A 14,911-nucleotide genomic window follows, 5' to 3' on the forward strand; every position below is an offset into this window, starting at 1 on the left:
TTTAATTTACTTTATAAACTTTTTAACAAGCTAATATATTAATATTATAATATAAATAATTTTATAAAAATAGTCTTTTTATAATTACGATCTTTTTATGCCTTTAATTAATATTAAAAGAATTTTAATTTATATATAAAAAAAAGACTAATAAAGAAATTAACTCTTATAAACTCATAACTCTAACCTTATATAAAACTCTATAACAGCGACTTAGGCATATCCCTTAAGCTCATTCTCCGTCCAGTTCCAGAGAGCATCCTCAAGAGCCTTATCACGGGACTGCTTTGACCCTTTGCCAGTAACACCGACTGGAAAGTAAAACTCGCCCGACTTGGCATCAGGACTAACAGCGGCCCACAGCTGGTTCTTAGTGCCATTTGAGACATTGGTAGATAACAAACCGATCAGGGGCAGTAGGGGCTTCATTAACGGCCAACTAGCGCCCATTCCGTTCTTGAGATTAGTGTTGACGACGCCTGGGTGCAGCGAGATGGAGCGGATCTCCGGGTGGTGGCGGGAGAGAGCACGGGCGTGGTGGATGTTGGCGACCTTTGAGATGCCATAGCGGATAAGTGTGGATGTGGAGGCCATGTCTGTCTTGAGCTTGTTAAAATCATAGGTGTCGGTGGCGGGAGATCTGGCCTCCTCAGAAGAGGCGACGTTGATGATGCGGACGTCCTGGGGCGGGCTGGTAGTTGCGGCAGTCCTCTTGAGGGTGGGAAGTAGGAGCTTTGTGAGGAGCGCGTGTCCCATGTGGTTGGTGCCGAACTGGATCTCATAGCCATCCTTGGTGGTGCCTGCCGGTGTGGCCATGATAGCGGCGTTGTTGATGAGGATGTGAAGCTGCTGCGACTGGCTGTGGAAATCCTTGGCAGCCTGCTGAATGCTATCAAATGACGCAAGGTCGAGGTTGATGTATGTGATAGGCGCGGCATCTGGCACGGCCTTGTGGATGTCTTCGATTGCGGCTAGGGCCTTGGACTTTGTTCGCGCGGCGAGGAATATGTGTGCCGGGTTATGCTTGCTGAGCCGCAGGATGGTCTGTTTGCCCAGGCCAGCGTTTCCTCCGGTCACGAAGATGACCTTGCCCGAGAGGTCGGAGATGTCTTTGTCGGGATTGAAGGATGGCATGTTTGCAGTTTTGAGAGATGAAAGGTAACTATTGATGGATGAATGGCAGTAAAAGGCTGAAGTGCGAATGTGATGAGGAACCAACAAGAAGAGAGCACATGAGATGCCTTGTCTTTTAACTCGGACTCCAAGCACGACAATCTAACTACAATTTCGCACCAGAGAATTCTTAGCACTCTCCGTCGGACCTAACATCTCTTAACTCCAAGACCCGCATACCACTGCAACCAAGCATACGACCGGTAGTGCATAATTTGGCCTAGTTTTATTTTAATTTTAAAAGCGCTTTCTAGATTCATTTCCGCATTGTCTATAGCACACACTGCCTGGTACCAAGCCACGGCAGAACTCTTAAATTAATTATAATACAAAACCCATTCTTAATAAACTGACTAACTGGACTAATATTATATGTGGCCAACTAGTGACCTTTATATAGTTCCATAAGAGACATGCTGTTATGTGCGTGTTTGCCTCCGTTCAGGAAGTAGGCATGCAGAGAATATCTTCACCTCTCGCCACCCTCCATTTATTCGAGATGTCGATAAGCTCATGGCATCCCTCTACAACCCATGGCCATTTTGCCAGAAATAGCGGCGTAGCCTCCCAGCTCTCCTTTAAGTAAGGCTCTCCCCATAAAATAAATCCTTCCCTATCACGTCTAGACAGGCTTCTATCCTGCTGCCAGTGCCGCGTTAGACTTGGTATTGAGTCTAGGCCTGCCTTGCCTTGTCCAGGCGGTGACATTATGTATACCAGATCTCCAACAAGAGCTTTCAGAAAGTTCTTATGATTGAAATTATGCTGCCTCCGGATAAGATTATCCCTGATTTCTGGAAATGGGATCATATCCATCCACGTGGGATGCGGGGTGCTCATTTGAAGCTGGGTTGGCAAGAGGCAGTGTGGTATAATTTGGTGTGTCGGCCGAACTATCGCCATTTCACACCCTGCTGCCAATTCGGGATGGAGGGGTAGATACTGTGAGACAGTGACGAAGTTGGCCATCAATCTTAATACGTTCTTGTTGTACATGAACCCCCGGGTTACATTGTGGATGATTAGGTGGATCAGGACGTGGTCAGCAGGTAGAGAATGGTCCGAGTTTTGAGGTGGATTAGGCTCGAGACCAGGTAATGTCCAGCGAGTCTCTGCTGCTTGAAGTTCATGTGTCTGACTGTCTCCATGCTTAGGAATTTGTTGATAGTTGATAGCTTGCCCCGAGCTGAGGACTGCTGGACGTGAAGCCTGAGCCGAAAGGCGAGGGTGTTGAACTAATCGCCAACAATCAATGTGATACGGAGTCTTGTCAGGCTTGTGACTCTTAGGATGCGCGTCGGCTTCATCCTTGATACGTTGCCCTAATGGCGCTGTGAGCGGCAAGAAGATAATTAATAATAGGGGGCCTGCAAATCAAGCTTACTGTGCGCTCTCTGGTTCAGTCGGTTCTGCAGCCTCTTCCGTTCTCTCCGCTCCTCAACAAAATTACTGCCGGCAGCAGCCTTCATGTTTGCAAGATAATATGGAAAGCCCGGAAAGGGAGAAAATAATCGAGGGAATTCGAAAGAGGGGATCACCTCATCACCAAGATGAAGCTTTGGAATATTAACCCAGAGAGGAAAAGAGCAGTTAGTCAGCTGAACAGAGTTGTGCGTGCTCTGGCACTAATACTAGAAGGAAAAAGGGCTGTCAGCTAAACCCGACGTTAGTACGGAAATGGCAAACGCTGTCAGCCAAGCTGAAACAGAGTGGTGGCCACATCTCATTCTGGCGCTAGGACCAGAATGGCAAAACGAGGTCAGCCATAAACGCACTACGCCTTAAGGAGTTTCTGATGGATACATAATCGGCATCGCAGACGATTAACTCCATGTTGAACATCTACAGATGCATGCTCCGTAGTAGGCGGAGATCAAGTGGTTGCGGAGGAAAACGCGGAGATAACAGATAATTGCGGACTACACATACGTGTACTATGAAGTAGTAGTATTGAAACATAGTGACGAACAAGCACGTTTGTAAGTAGCTAATATGGATTCCAGCCAGATATAAAAGATCCAAGAGCCTCGCATTTCGGAATCTATCATCTCTTACACAGTCAATCTACTATCTACTACTCTTTCACAACAACCGCCTACACTACCTATCTACAAAATTACTGATCATGTCTCGCTACGCTGAAGCCCACGTCAACCCTCAAGGTGCTGGAGATGCCCGACCAACCGCTCTCCAGATTGTCAAGGATGAAGGACTTGAGGGCAAGCTAAGTGATAAGGTCATTTTTATCACTGGCGTCTCGTCTGGCATTGGCACCGAGACAGCCCGAGCTCTTGCGGCTACCGGGGCTAGACTCTTCCTGACTGCCCGTAACCTTGACAAGGCCAAAACTGCCCTGGCTGATCTCTTCAACTCTGACGGTATCGAAAACTCTGGTCATATTGAACTTATTCACTTAGACCAAGAGTCTCTGGAGAGCGTTCGCAATGCCGCTAAACAGATTCTATCTAAGAGTGATAAGATTAATATCTTGATCAATAATGCCGGGATTATGGCCGTGCAGACTCTCGAATTTACCAAGGATGGCCATGAGCTTCAATTTGGGGTCAACCACTTGTCCCACTTCCTTCTCTTCGAGCTACTTAAACCGGCATTACTTGCAGGCTCCACGCCCGAATTCAATTCTCGGGTTATTAACCTCTCTTCTGCCTCACATGGCATCCACGGCATCAATGATTGGGATAACTATAACTTCCAAAAGGGTGGATATAATCCCTTTGTCGCCTATGGGCAGTCTAAGACGGCCAATATCTATTTCGCTAATGAGATTGAGCGACGATATGGGTCTCAAGGTCTTCATGGTCTAAGCGTGCATCCTGGCGAGATCGACACTGGCCTCTCTCGTTATCTCGACCCAGAGTTCATCGCACAGGCGGCATCCAGCGAGGCGCTCCAGAAGCGCCTTAAGAGTCCTCAGCAGGGAGCGGCAACAACTGTCTGGGCAGCTATTAGCAAGCAGTGGGAGGGAACTGGAGGGAAGCTCTTAAATGACGTCGCTGAGGCAGAGCCTGCAGATGAGAGTAACGGCAGGTTCTCCAAGGGGTACGCCAAGCACGCGTATGATGCAGAGAAAGAAGCTCGGCTTTGGAACGACTCGCTTAAGCTTGTTGGATTAGTTTGAGAGTATGCAATAGTTAAATAACTATTCCTTATATTTAGATTTGGTGCCCTAGCAGACGGGAGATATGCCCCTTTATATACAACGGAGCCGTGTATGTTCTTAGACTACTGCTATGCCTCGAGTGATTAACTACTGTAGCAGATATATTGTGTGCCCCTTGTTACAGTTTCGAAATAGCTAATATTCAGTTGGCCACTCCTAAAACCTTCTTGTTAACCGGTGTAGTGGCCTTGGAAGCTTGACTTCTGTGAATGAAGTTTCTTAGATATTACTAACTGCTATAAAAGAGGTATTATATACCTTACTAGGCAGTTTTAAAATAATTAACGTAGCTTACCACTTTATAAATCTTATTATCTTAATTATTATTTGACATGTAAAGTTTAAGGTTATATTAATTTTATCCTTAGTTTAATTAATAGCCTGCCCGATCATGCACGTCGTTATCATCTGGTTCGGCACGAGTCTATGTGGGTAGTTATCTTTGTTTTAACTGGTCTCTTTGCATTTTGTAATACACTAAGTCTCAAAGAAGCAAACGATGTGATTCTTTGGCATCGATGCTTAACTTGACTACACGGAGGGGGTCAGACTTATGCGGGACCTGCTTACGTCTTATTAGCAGGTGATATAGGTAATCATTTCTGTGGTGACACCAGCGTTTGTTTGTCTCCTCGCAGGAGGAACCTTTGATCATACACAACAAGTCTCATCATACCACCAAAAGTAAGAATAAGTGAGGAGCCGTGTTGCTTTATGGCCCCATGCATTGGTGGCATCTGACAGCTCGAAGTCACATTTGGGAGCTTGACCTTTGTCAAGAATACATGAGGGATATACAAGTTGACCAATTATTGGGGCAAGTGGACAGCCAATATCAAATCGTCGCATTTGGAACACTCGCACCTTAGAATTGCTGGCTTCTCACGTGTCGTTCTTTTGAGACGTGTGCCATCGGAGCCTTCAAACCGCATGCCCCTTCATCTCCATGATGGATATGTTATAGCCGCCCAAATAAGGGTCGTCGGTCTTCGATGCTCAAAAGTTCCTTGGGTGAGAGATGGATTCGCCGAGATAAGGCCAGCTCAAAAGCTCCCTCCACTGAACTAGAAATGACCGAGACCCATGGTGATGTTGCATCATCAGAACAGTCACATTCGGTTATGTGACTTGAGGCAGTGCTGACTCGGTTACTACTATGATGGTGGCCAATGGCTTGGGTGTGGATTTGCAAGCCATGGCTACAAGCATCACCCATACACAAATTATATTTAAAGGACCTCGCATTGACTAATTAGTATTGGAGATTTGCTTCTTTATCTACACGCCAGTTGTGACAAGCTGACTCACCAACATGTTGTTGTTTCTCTGTCTTTTTATGTATAGCCTCTGGCTCGCCAATTTTGTTAATGCTACCTACTTCAACATCCATACTCCGTCTCATGTGCGACACAACGCAACCTTGCACAGACGCAACAACATCAATAAATATGGCGGTTGCGATAAGATGTATGATGACTCAGACAGCAGCGAAACTAACCCACCACAGAAGAAAGGGAGTGATATTGTATATAGGGCTTATCAAGATGCCTTGAGACTAGGCCAGAATATCAATCCCTTTCTTCTTGAGGTACTCCCTGACGTTGGGGCTATTGAAATAGAGCCTGGCGTCCTGGAGGACCGATACTATGGAGATATCAGAGGAACTGCCGGTGATAACAAGAAGAACTTCATTCGTAGTAAGGAGACACCTCCTCATGCAACTAAAGATAAAATCAAAGTATCTCGAAACTAACATTTATGCAGCGGTGTTTCGAAATATCGCCACTTGGTATCCATTCGATTGGATCTGGGGACAAAGGATAGAAGTTTACTGTGAAGTCGACCAGCCAAACAAATCTAAAACGACTTGCAAATCGCGGATATCCGGTAAACAAGGCTCTATCGGTGCATACGCGTTGAGCGAGGATGGGAAATACAAGATCATCCTGTGTAAACCATTCTTCGGTGTGCGTACCTTGAACTACGTGAGGGAAGAGCTCAACAAAGACCCTACCAAGAGGAAGAATATCTACTATATGAAGACATCCGGGCATGTCTTTCTGCATGAAAGCTAATCCCTCTCCGAAACTTAAGCCGACAACTAAGCGTGGTATGCGACAGCAGAGTGGTTCTCCAACATCTTTGGATACCCAGACCCAACATCAGCTGAGAACGCAGGTGGGCAAGAAGACGATTGGTCCGACTTGTACAGTGCCGACGGGTCATCTGCGAACAATGGCGGCGCCGACGAGGAGCCTGATTACGATGATATATCAGAAGCTGAGGCTATTGCTTTTGCCGCCGGCGATTATACCCCGAATGGATGGCTTCAAACAAGAATCTCAGAATTCTACCGCGAGGAGGTTCGTTCGTATGAATCAGCTGTCTTTGCAGTGTTAACATGTACAGATTCGATTACGTACGGCTACGCAAGCTCCGACGGTAACGGCTACCGCGCTGAGTTGCACAACATACTTACTGCAGCTGGTAACAAGGTCGACATGATCGGTTCTGTCCGGTCGGGAAGTATGGAGGATAACGATAACGAAGGCCATAGCGGCGACACTAGTTCTGAAATCGCTAGTTTCAGGAACGCGTGCAGACAGAGGCCTAACGTGGTGCTCCTCCACGCAGGCACTAACGACATGAACAAGCCTGAAGACCCCGATAATGCACCCGGGCGACTGGACAATCTCGTTGGGACTCTAGTTGCAGCTCTGCCAGACGCGACTATCGTCGTCGCCAGAATCATCCCAGCCGTCAGCAGTAGCACCTTTTCCATAATCCGAGTTTATAACAACGCCATCACGAGACTCATGGCGAGACGTGCTCTTAGGGGCGAGAAAGTCATGATGGTTGGCATGCCATCTGGTGTGCAAACAAGGGACCTCAAGGACGGTTTGCATCCGAATGACCAGGGCTATAAAAAGCTATCAAGTGGGCTATTTCTCTAACGGCGGCTGACTCCTTAGGCTGGATAAAAGATCCCGTGAGTGGAGAGAGTCCTGAGCAGCCATCGCGGGGTTATTGCCCTCATGAACCGACTTGGCTTCCACAAGGCGAAGTAGCAAGCGGTGGCGGCCTTGGGGTGAATCTTTGGCTTCGCGCTGCTTGTTTCACCAAGTAAGTTTCAGTTCAGCTACAACAGCACAGGACTAACCATGGCTGTGATTAGTCCCATTTCCGAAGTCTGTGACTGCCGCAAACTCGATTCGCCAAGGCCACTTACCCCAGAAACTACTCGACTCGACTGACGCGTGCGACAAAAAGTTAGTTAGCCAACCCGTCGACACTGCCGTTCACTTTGCCGACCTAAACGGAGACGGACGAGCCGACCTCCTATGGGTTGATGACAAAGGTGCCGTCACTGCATACATCAACTCTGGCAGCTCTGACACGGGCGCAAACGCCGCGAAGGTTGGATGGCTGCCCCCAGGTGTCATAGCCAATGGTGTCGGTGCGAACCGCAGCAACGTGCACTTCGCTGATCTCAACGGCGATGGCCGGGTAGAGTACTTCTGGGTGCACGACGACGGCAGCGTCGGCTGCTGGCTAAACGCTGGCGGACCTGATAATGGACCTAATGCCGGCAAGGTCAGCTGGATTCCACAGGGCAAGATCGCGTCAGGCATCGGTAAAGATGGTGACGGTGTGCGTTTTGCAGACTTGAACGACGACGACCGCGCAGGGTACTTATACGTCAACACCGACGGGTCAGGAGAAGCATATCTCAACCTCGGACCACCAGATCAAGGTCCAAACGCTGGTAAGGTGTCGTGGGCATCTCAGGGGACCATTGAATCTGGCGTAGGGATGGGAAGGGAGAACGTTGTCTTGGCCGATGTCAACGGCGATGAACGAGCTGACTATGTAGTTATCTCGCGGAAGGACGGTAGTGCTAAGCTGTGAGTTAATGGCGGAGGACCAGATAACGGGCCTAATGCTGCCAAAGTGGCCTGGTATCCGCGTGGAACGATTCCTTCGGGTACTGGGACTGGTGGCATGGGGATTCAGTTGGCGGATCTCAATGGCGATGGCAGAGCTGAGTATCTGGACGTCAATTTTGACACGTCCGCTGTGAAGGCGTGGTTGAACGGATGTTGATGAAAGGGAAGTTTCTAATATGGAAGCTATCTAGACAATGACCACATCTAAAACTATCAGGATCGTCCACGATCTCTTGTCACCACCAATTATTCAGAGTCCAGATGAGCTGTCCCAACTCTTTGGAATGGGTCCCGACTTGCCCTTAGTTATGTTGATTCTGGAACAGAAATCGCCAATAAAATGCGTTGTAAAAGGTTGGGACTCATACAGCATATAGAAGGCCAGATTGTGAGAATTGGCGATATTCCTTCCGCTATTTTACCCTGCTTATTGCTTTTTAGTCCATTATAATTCTCCTATTAAGCCTTTTATAAATACTCTGTCTATAGTCCTTGATCATAAGGAAGTTAAATAATAGAACTTAATTTATGTGAAATAAGTTACTACTTAACTAACCCAGAGCTGCAGAAAGTTCAATCTACTGATGCAAACCAGGTTCTCTCTTAGCTAGACGTATATGAAGCGTCTATTCGATCCAGTCACTCTCGAAGACGTTCTCATGTCCCGATTTGCACCTCGACGCCGGCCCTCCATCCCTTTCAACCACCCAACACTTGACCCAAAATCTATCCTCCCATATGCTTGCTACCAGGGGCCAATCAACAGTCCAGTCACCCTGACGAAACTCGACACTCTCGAGTTTCTCACCAACCTTGGACTTTCTTAGACCTTGGAACAAATCAAGAACTTCTTCTATATCCGGAGCTGACTCTAGTATGTGATTTTCCCTTTCAGCAGCGCTAGTGCCGTTCATCTGCAGCCCTCAGTCCAGCAAGTTTATATTAATAACCAAGTTTCTTAGATTGGGTAGAGTCTTGGAAAGAATGTTTAGCTGATCTTGGGGCCAGGTCCTATTTTCCCGTTCAAGATCAATGTTGAGGCTGGTCAAACCAGGAGCCCACTTTCCCAGACTTTGGAGCTGATCGTCGGTCAATATTGGTCTGGGCTTGAAAACACGCTCTCGGTTTGTCCACTTGAGATGTTGCAGCGAAGCTCCGTGGTGCTTTAAAACAGAGTCAAATACATCCTCTTGAAGTGTCCCACTCTCCGTCCAAGCGAGATTCTTCAGCGACGGCGGTAAAGCCAATAGGAAGTCTCGGGCTGGTGGCGGTGGCGATGAAGACCACTTGTTCTTAGGCAATGGCCCAGGAGCAGCCTCCCACTCCGCCAGATATGTTCTCCAATTCAACCATCGGCCCTGGATGGAAAGCGTTTTGAGACCTGTTAGTGCTGAGGGAAGATGAATAAGCAGACCCTTTCCCTCTGGGCGAGTGCCTGTATCCTCGATTGATAAAGTGTGCACTTCAGAGAAGTCCATTGCTTCCAGCCAGAGCTGCATGTTGTCCATTGATAATCTCTCAATCGGTATATGTCGCTGGTCGTACCATCTTTGTGCCTTTCCGTGCCCCCACCATGTAGAGTAGTCCGCTAGGCCAATGGCATATTTGTATTCATGTGTCATTCGATCAATCTTCCATCTGCTGCGATAGAACATGTCTGTTGCCCATCGCATAACAGAGTTTGTTGAATTTGAGACAGGCCATGAGCCATCCTCGTTGGCCCAATGTGGTGTTCCTGTTCGAATATTTTCCCACTCAGATTTGTGGAATTCGTAGTTATAGAACGATAAAATTTGTGGCGCCGAGAGATAGCGATCGCTTCCGTCGGTCCTGAAAGGTAAATTCCAACCATGGGGATGCTCTGTGCAGCTTGGACCCACCATCCTCAGCTCGAGCTCAGTAATATTACTGCATGCTTTCATGGCATCATGCACAGCTCTCCATTGACCGAACGGTCTGTTGGATGGGATGATTGCGCGAATAGCGGAAGGGCGGGGACCTTTATCAGTCCATAGTGGTACCTCATGCCATGCACTAGCGAACGCGAAAAGCAAGGCGAAGGCGAGGGTTATGGAAAGTAGGAAGTATTTTCTGGCTTCTAGGTGAGACATTTCTCATATATCTTTTGCTCTTGAAGGTGTAAGATTTCGGATTCCAGGAGGATTTAGAATGGCGCTGATGACGCGGAGGCTAATAACACCGTGTCGTCATCTTACAATGGTTGTTTTAGAAGCTACCTGTGATGATAAGCTTTAGGCAGCAAACTATGGTAATAAGGACAGAGTATTATTTTGCAGTCAAATCGAGATGATGAGAGAACAAAAAGCAGTCTAGCCAGTTAAAAGGGTTCTTTTTTATGTTCGTGTAAATTTTGTCAGACTCCACAAGATATATCAAGGCAACACGACAAAAATGAGACCTCAGGTTAGTATAGAAATAAGTATTGCTAAAATAGAGGTAAGTATATAAATATAGAAAGAATACATTTAGAATAGCATAGTAATCGGGAACACAGCGTTCATCTGTTTATCGTATTAGCCCTGAAATAATGTCACCTGTAGATCACTGAACTTACCACGACTTCGCCAGCGCTCTTGCTCTCTCGTTCTTCTTCTTGCTTCGCTCTTTGCTCTGCCTCTTCTCGTTCTCTCCGCTCTTTTTCTTCTTGTTCCACTTGTTTCTCGAGCGCTTCTCTTTTGATGACATCAGGAAAGGTAGCTTGTTGGCTCACTCCTCGCAACAGGTAGTCATCAACATCACCACGGCCATGGTGCTTGACTATATCGAGCCTAAATACGCAATCTTCAACGAGAATGCCCTTTGCAGCGTGCTTGTGGTCTTTGATGACCGTAATCTGCTCATGCAGGACATTGTTTGGGTTACCCTGTGGCGCTGACACTTCGCTCATCATAAGAGCATTTGGTAGAGGCTCGCTCTGATCAGCAAGACTCTCCACAGGCTCGAAGCGTGGCCAAGGCAATCTCATGTACAGTGTTGAGCTCTTCGACTCTGATGGAGGACCGTTTCGGCGCCGTCCAAACGCGTCCTCAGTAAAGTCTCGATAGCCACAGTATTGATCCTGGTAGCACCACGCGAGTTGAATCTGATCCCCTTCTGCGATGTTGACCTTGTCGCCCGGGGCAGCCCCAGTCTTCAAGACACGCCAGACATGGACATCCTTGCTGTCTGACATGGCGGGTAAAAAGACACATTGTTGATTACGGAAGACTACAAGTGAAGAGATCATTGGAGCAGAAGGAGATATTGACAGCGTGTTATTTCCTGAATCCCCGGTCTGTTAAATGTCAGCGAGTGGTATACAAGTTTAGACTTGATCGACTTACAATCTTTGCAGGGGAGTTATTTCCAGGCGATACGGTTTGAATGATCACTCGTGACTCATGGCATAGAGCATCGTCATATGGCGATGTGATACTCCAAACCGTGCTTTTGTATTCGTCGTCGTACTTCGTGCCGTACAGATTCTCACCAACCTTGTTTGAAGCGTATCCATAGATGGCTGGAGCACGATAACTAGGAGATGTTAGTCACTATAGTAAGTACATCTCATGTTTCTGGTAGACATACCTTCCAGGATGGAATAGAAACTCTGGTTTGCCCTTAGGCATTTTAATGCGACCCCAGGTTTCATCAGGATGCTCAAGCTCCATAGCTAGTGGCATCACGGTTGACAAAGGCCTGTGACCAAAATAGTAGTTTGGTGGAGTGGCAAACTCTGTGTCGTCAGAGCCCTTCTTATACGAGAGACATAGGTCGTGATTGGGTGACATGAGTCTAAGTCGTATCTTCTTGAAAAGCTTGTCTGAGAACTCGATGTATTTGCTGAGAGAAGGGACGGCTTGCTCGAACCACGATCTGGTGTGTTCGAAACCGCTCATTCCAGAGATCATATCGGCCATCAGGATCAGACCATCGCGCTACCAGTATCAGGAACGTGTAGCACAAGACAAACGGAAGGGGTACTTACGTTAATAATACGCCAGTTCTTGTAGCTTCCAACTGTCGGTATCCAGGCAATGGGATTAGTGGCCAATAGGCTGTCACCGCCCATCGCTTCAAAGGTATGCGACTCGGACTTATCTGACTGAGCCTGCGACTTGGAATTATCAGAACCAGATTCTTGTGTATGGCTGACTGATCCTGATGCCTTGGGAGAGGAAACTGAAAGCCCAACAGAGGTCTTCAAAGATTGCTTCTGTTCCTGCTCCGAAGTGGTCAACGACTGATCCATCAGTGCCTGTGTCAGAAGTCGGCCACCGATGGTAATGGACTTGCAGAACAAATATCCATAATCACGACGTAGCTGACGCAAATCCTTGATGTTCTTTGTGGCTTCAACCTTGGCTATAGCCTGTTTGAGGCCATCTGTTGGTTCGAGGCATGAGTCCAAGTTCAAGTCAACTCGAGGGAACTAAACCTATCAGCCCTAGATTAAATAGACATATAATAGATGACACATACCGAATACTTTGCAATCATGGTCTTGTGATAAGTATTGGACGTGTTTGAAGTTGATGAACTGTGCATGCTGTCCGTCGAGTAGCTCACGCTAGCAGCAACAGGCCCGTAACTCCCCCCGAGAGATGCAGAGGTAGAAGAGGCACTGAAGTCATTGGTTGCCATGCTAGTCTGAAACTCATGAGAGCTGATAACAATATCAATGCGAGAGTTATCGTTGATGCTGAAGTCAGGAAGTACTCTTTTGGGCTTCGAGGATTGAGGCGGAGCTTTAGCTGTGCCTGACTTTGAAGGTTTTAAAGTTTCAACAGGCTTAGTAGCACCTTTATCTTGTGAGGCAACTAGAGTCGTTGACGACTTCGCAGCTTTGGCGCCAGCTGTGACCTTGACTTGAGATCCTGGATTATTAGCAGAGACAGCTGCGGTTGGGTTGGCTGCACGTGGCTTTGTTGGAGAGGAAGAGCTTGGTGATGCAGGTGCGGAAGATGTCGGGGTGAGTGTGCCCGGAGACGACGATGTTGTACTGGATCCCCCTTTACCTCCACCAGATGCGTTACTGTTGTTGTTATTATTGCCAGATGAAACTGTCGCCGGACCGTTCAAGGGTTTCTCTGGTGGCTGAACTACTTTCAGTTGAAAGGCTACATACAATTAGTTTATTAGTCATGGTTTCCAGCCAAAAATGACATCTTTAACATACCAGCCTTGGGAGCCCGAACGATTTGCTTCATCGGTCCATCGATGCACCAACCATACATGGCATTGCAATTCTCAAGCACCTCTAGCCATTCGGCTTCTCCTAGTTGAGAGGCTCCATGTGTCCTAGGCAAGTGAGCAGTAAGTCGACACTCTGCGGAATTGCACTTACTGGGCAAATGAATCTAGGCCAGCCGTAGCAGCATATCCATCTGCTTCCCATGGTCTGTCTGTTTCCTGGAAAGTACTAGCCTTTTCAGGCGGTGAAGCAAGGAAGTCGTCGACGCCCTATTGAATGTTTATTAGCTGTGTCCGAATAACATAAGGAAATGAGGAGGTTGCTTACGAGACTCTTAGGAGATGGTGGAGTAGGGATGTCAACATTCTTGTCATTGTCATCCTTATTCTGCGCCTTGTCATCAGACTTATTAGAGTCTGTGGTATCGGCTTTGTCGTTCGGATCACTATCACCGCTTTTTGGATCTTTCTCCTTGGTATCCTCGCCTTTTGATTCGTCCTCGTTACCTTTGTCCTTCGGATCATCGTCCTTCTTGTCTGCATCACTATCCTCGGCAGGCTTTTCCTTATCATCCTTGGCATCGGTGTCTTCCTTTTTATCATCAGGGTTCTTCTCTCCGTCTTCATCAGCATTAGTAGCATCTTTGTCATCTGTTTTGTCGTCTTTCTCAGGAGTAGTCGCATCTTCAGCAGTGCTTTCCCCTTCCTTCGCTTCAGGCTCTTTGTCAGTGGCTTCAGACTCGGGCAACTTTGGGGATTCTGGATGCTGCTCTGTATCTGGCTCCTCAGCACCCAATTTCGCTTCCAGGTCATTAACCTTTTCTCCTGCGCTGGAAAGTACCGCCGAGCTGGGGGTTCCAGTATGAGACGAGCCAATCTTGGCAGCAAGGGCCTCTGCCTCGTCTGATAGTGACATTATGGAGGTGATGGTATAGTTGAATCTAAATTCAAGAAATTATGGGTGATGAGTTTGCAGTAAAGTTGGAGAATGGCAGTGGTTGCTAAATCTAAAGCTACCTGTTTGATAAATATCCAGCCAACAATAAGTCTAATAATGGTATGATCAAGCGCCCTTTTCCCTTCTCAGACAACATGAACTACGTCGTTCTGTTTCTCAGTCCGTGGACCGCTAAGGATTGACATGTGGTCGGTCGAGAACATTCCTTTTTGGCAGAAGATGTATTGAGGCTGTTGATAGACACGAACTACATGCCAATAATCTGTAACTAGCTGAAACGCTATTAGAGTCTATTGATGAATATTGGCAGGCTAAAAAAGATAATGCGGGGCATTGTGAAACAAGCTGCTAATCTAACTCTCTATGGATATTGCTATCCCTGCCGTGCCAGTTCAGCTGTCCTCACCCCGCTCTAGACGGCACGAGGCTCGGGCCTAGCCGCACTAGAGATCATCAAGG

The 14,911-nt window shown here is 47.3% G+C and overlaps 6 protein-coding genes across 6 annotated transcripts; 2 read left to right on the forward strand and 4 right to left on the reverse strand.

Moving 5' to 3' along the window:
- Positions 1-213: 213 nt before the first annotated feature.
- On the reverse strand, positions 214-1,134 carry BKA55DRAFT_545503 (retinol dehydrogenase; the record flags this gene model as incomplete). The annotated part of the gene is made up of 1 exon (XM_046190822.1): positions 214-1,134. One exon carries the CDS (start codon positions 1,132-1,134, stop codon positions 214-216), a length of 921 nt encoding a protein of 306 aa, XP_046043022.1.
- Positions 1,135-1,507: 373 nt separating this feature from the next.
- BKA55DRAFT_583607 (uncharacterized protein) lies at positions 1,508-2,722 on the reverse strand. Its single transcript, XM_046194230.1, has 2 exons — positions 2,558-2,722; positions 1,508-2,495 (listed from the first exon to the last, which is right to left on the reverse strand). The coding sequence occupies exons 1-2, from the start codon at positions 2,640-2,642 to the stop codon at positions 1,615-1,617; spliced, it is 966 nt and encodes a 321-aa protein (XP_046043023.1). The 5' UTR covers positions 2,643-2,722; the 3' UTR covers positions 1,508-1,614.
- Positions 2,723-3,298: 576 nt separating this feature from the next.
- On the forward strand, positions 3,299-4,312 carry BKA55DRAFT_545505 (uncharacterized protein; the record flags this gene model as incomplete). The annotated part of the gene is made up of 1 exon (XM_046190823.1): positions 3,299-4,312. One exon carries the CDS (start codon positions 3,299-3,301, stop codon positions 4,310-4,312), a length of 1,014 nt encoding a protein of 337 aa, XP_046043024.1.
- Positions 4,313-5,802: 1,490 nt separating this feature from the next.
- BKA55DRAFT_696746 (uncharacterized protein) lies at positions 5,803-8,400 on the forward strand (the record flags this gene model as incomplete). Its single annotated transcript, XM_046200298.1, has 7 exons — positions 5,803-5,808; positions 5,862-6,051; positions 6,119-6,304; positions 6,461-7,252; positions 7,327-7,477; positions 7,633-8,259; positions 8,307-8,400. The coding sequence occupies 7 exons, from the start codon at positions 5,803-5,805 to the stop codon at positions 8,398-8,400; spliced, it is 2,046 nt and encodes a 681-aa protein (XP_046043025.1).
- Positions 8,401-8,927: 527 nt separating this feature from the next.
- BKA55DRAFT_667838 (uncharacterized protein) lies at positions 8,928-10,412 on the reverse strand (the record flags this gene model as incomplete). Its single annotated transcript, XM_046197855.1, has 2 exons — positions 8,928-9,215; positions 9,252-10,412. 2 exons carry the CDS (start codon positions 10,410-10,412, stop codon positions 8,928-8,930), a joined length of 1,449 nt encoding a protein of 482 aa, XP_046043026.1.
- Positions 10,413-10,726: 314 nt separating this feature from the next.
- On the reverse strand, positions 10,727-14,507 carry BKA55DRAFT_583610 (uncharacterized protein). The gene is made up of 9 exons (XM_046194231.1): positions 13,823-14,507; positions 13,649-13,764; positions 13,481-13,602; positions 12,784-13,421; positions 12,290-12,733; positions 11,890-12,239; positions 11,646-11,835; positions 10,877-11,596; positions 10,727-10,823 (listed from the first exon to the last, which is right to left on the reverse strand). Exons 1-9 carry the CDS (start codon positions 14,408-14,410, stop codon positions 10,788-10,790), a joined length of 3,204 nt encoding a protein of 1,067 aa, XP_046043027.1. The 5' UTR covers positions 14,411-14,507; the 3' UTR covers positions 10,727-10,787.
- Between the last annotated feature and the right edge of the window lie 404 nt (positions 14,508-14,911).

The sequence above is a fragment of the Fusarium redolens genome (genome assembly GCF_020744475.1).
Source record: "Fusarium redolens strain MPI-CAGE-AT-0023 chromosome Unknown BKA55scaffold_23, whole genome shotgun sequence".
Taxonomy (NCBI): domain Eukaryota; kingdom Fungi; phylum Ascomycota; class Sordariomycetes; order Hypocreales; family Nectriaceae; genus Fusarium; species Fusarium redolens.

Excerpts from the sequence above, each read along its gene's own strand:
- BKA55DRAFT_583607 (XM_046194230.1), bottom strand. The coding sequence starts at position 2,642 with ATGAAGGCTGCTGCCGGCAGTAATTTTGTTGAGGAGCGGAGAGAACGG. Across the intron at positions 2,496-2,557 it reads ACTGAACCAGAGAGCGCACA|GGCAACGTATCAAGGATGAA; the intron begins GTAAGCTTGATT and ends CAGCGCCATTAG.
- BKA55DRAFT_583610 (XM_046194231.1), bottom strand. The coding sequence starts at position 14,410 with ATGTCACTATCAGACGAGGCAGAGGCCCTTGCTGCCAAGATTGGCTCG. Across the intron at positions 13,765-13,822 it reads CACCATCTCCTAAGAGTCTC|GGCGTCGACGACTTCCTTGC; the intron begins GTAAGCAACCTC and ends AACATTCAATAG. Across the intron at positions 11,836-11,889 it reads TTTCTATTCCATCCTGGAAG|TTATCGTGCTCCAGCCATCT; the intron begins GTATGTCTACCA and ends AACATCTCCTAG.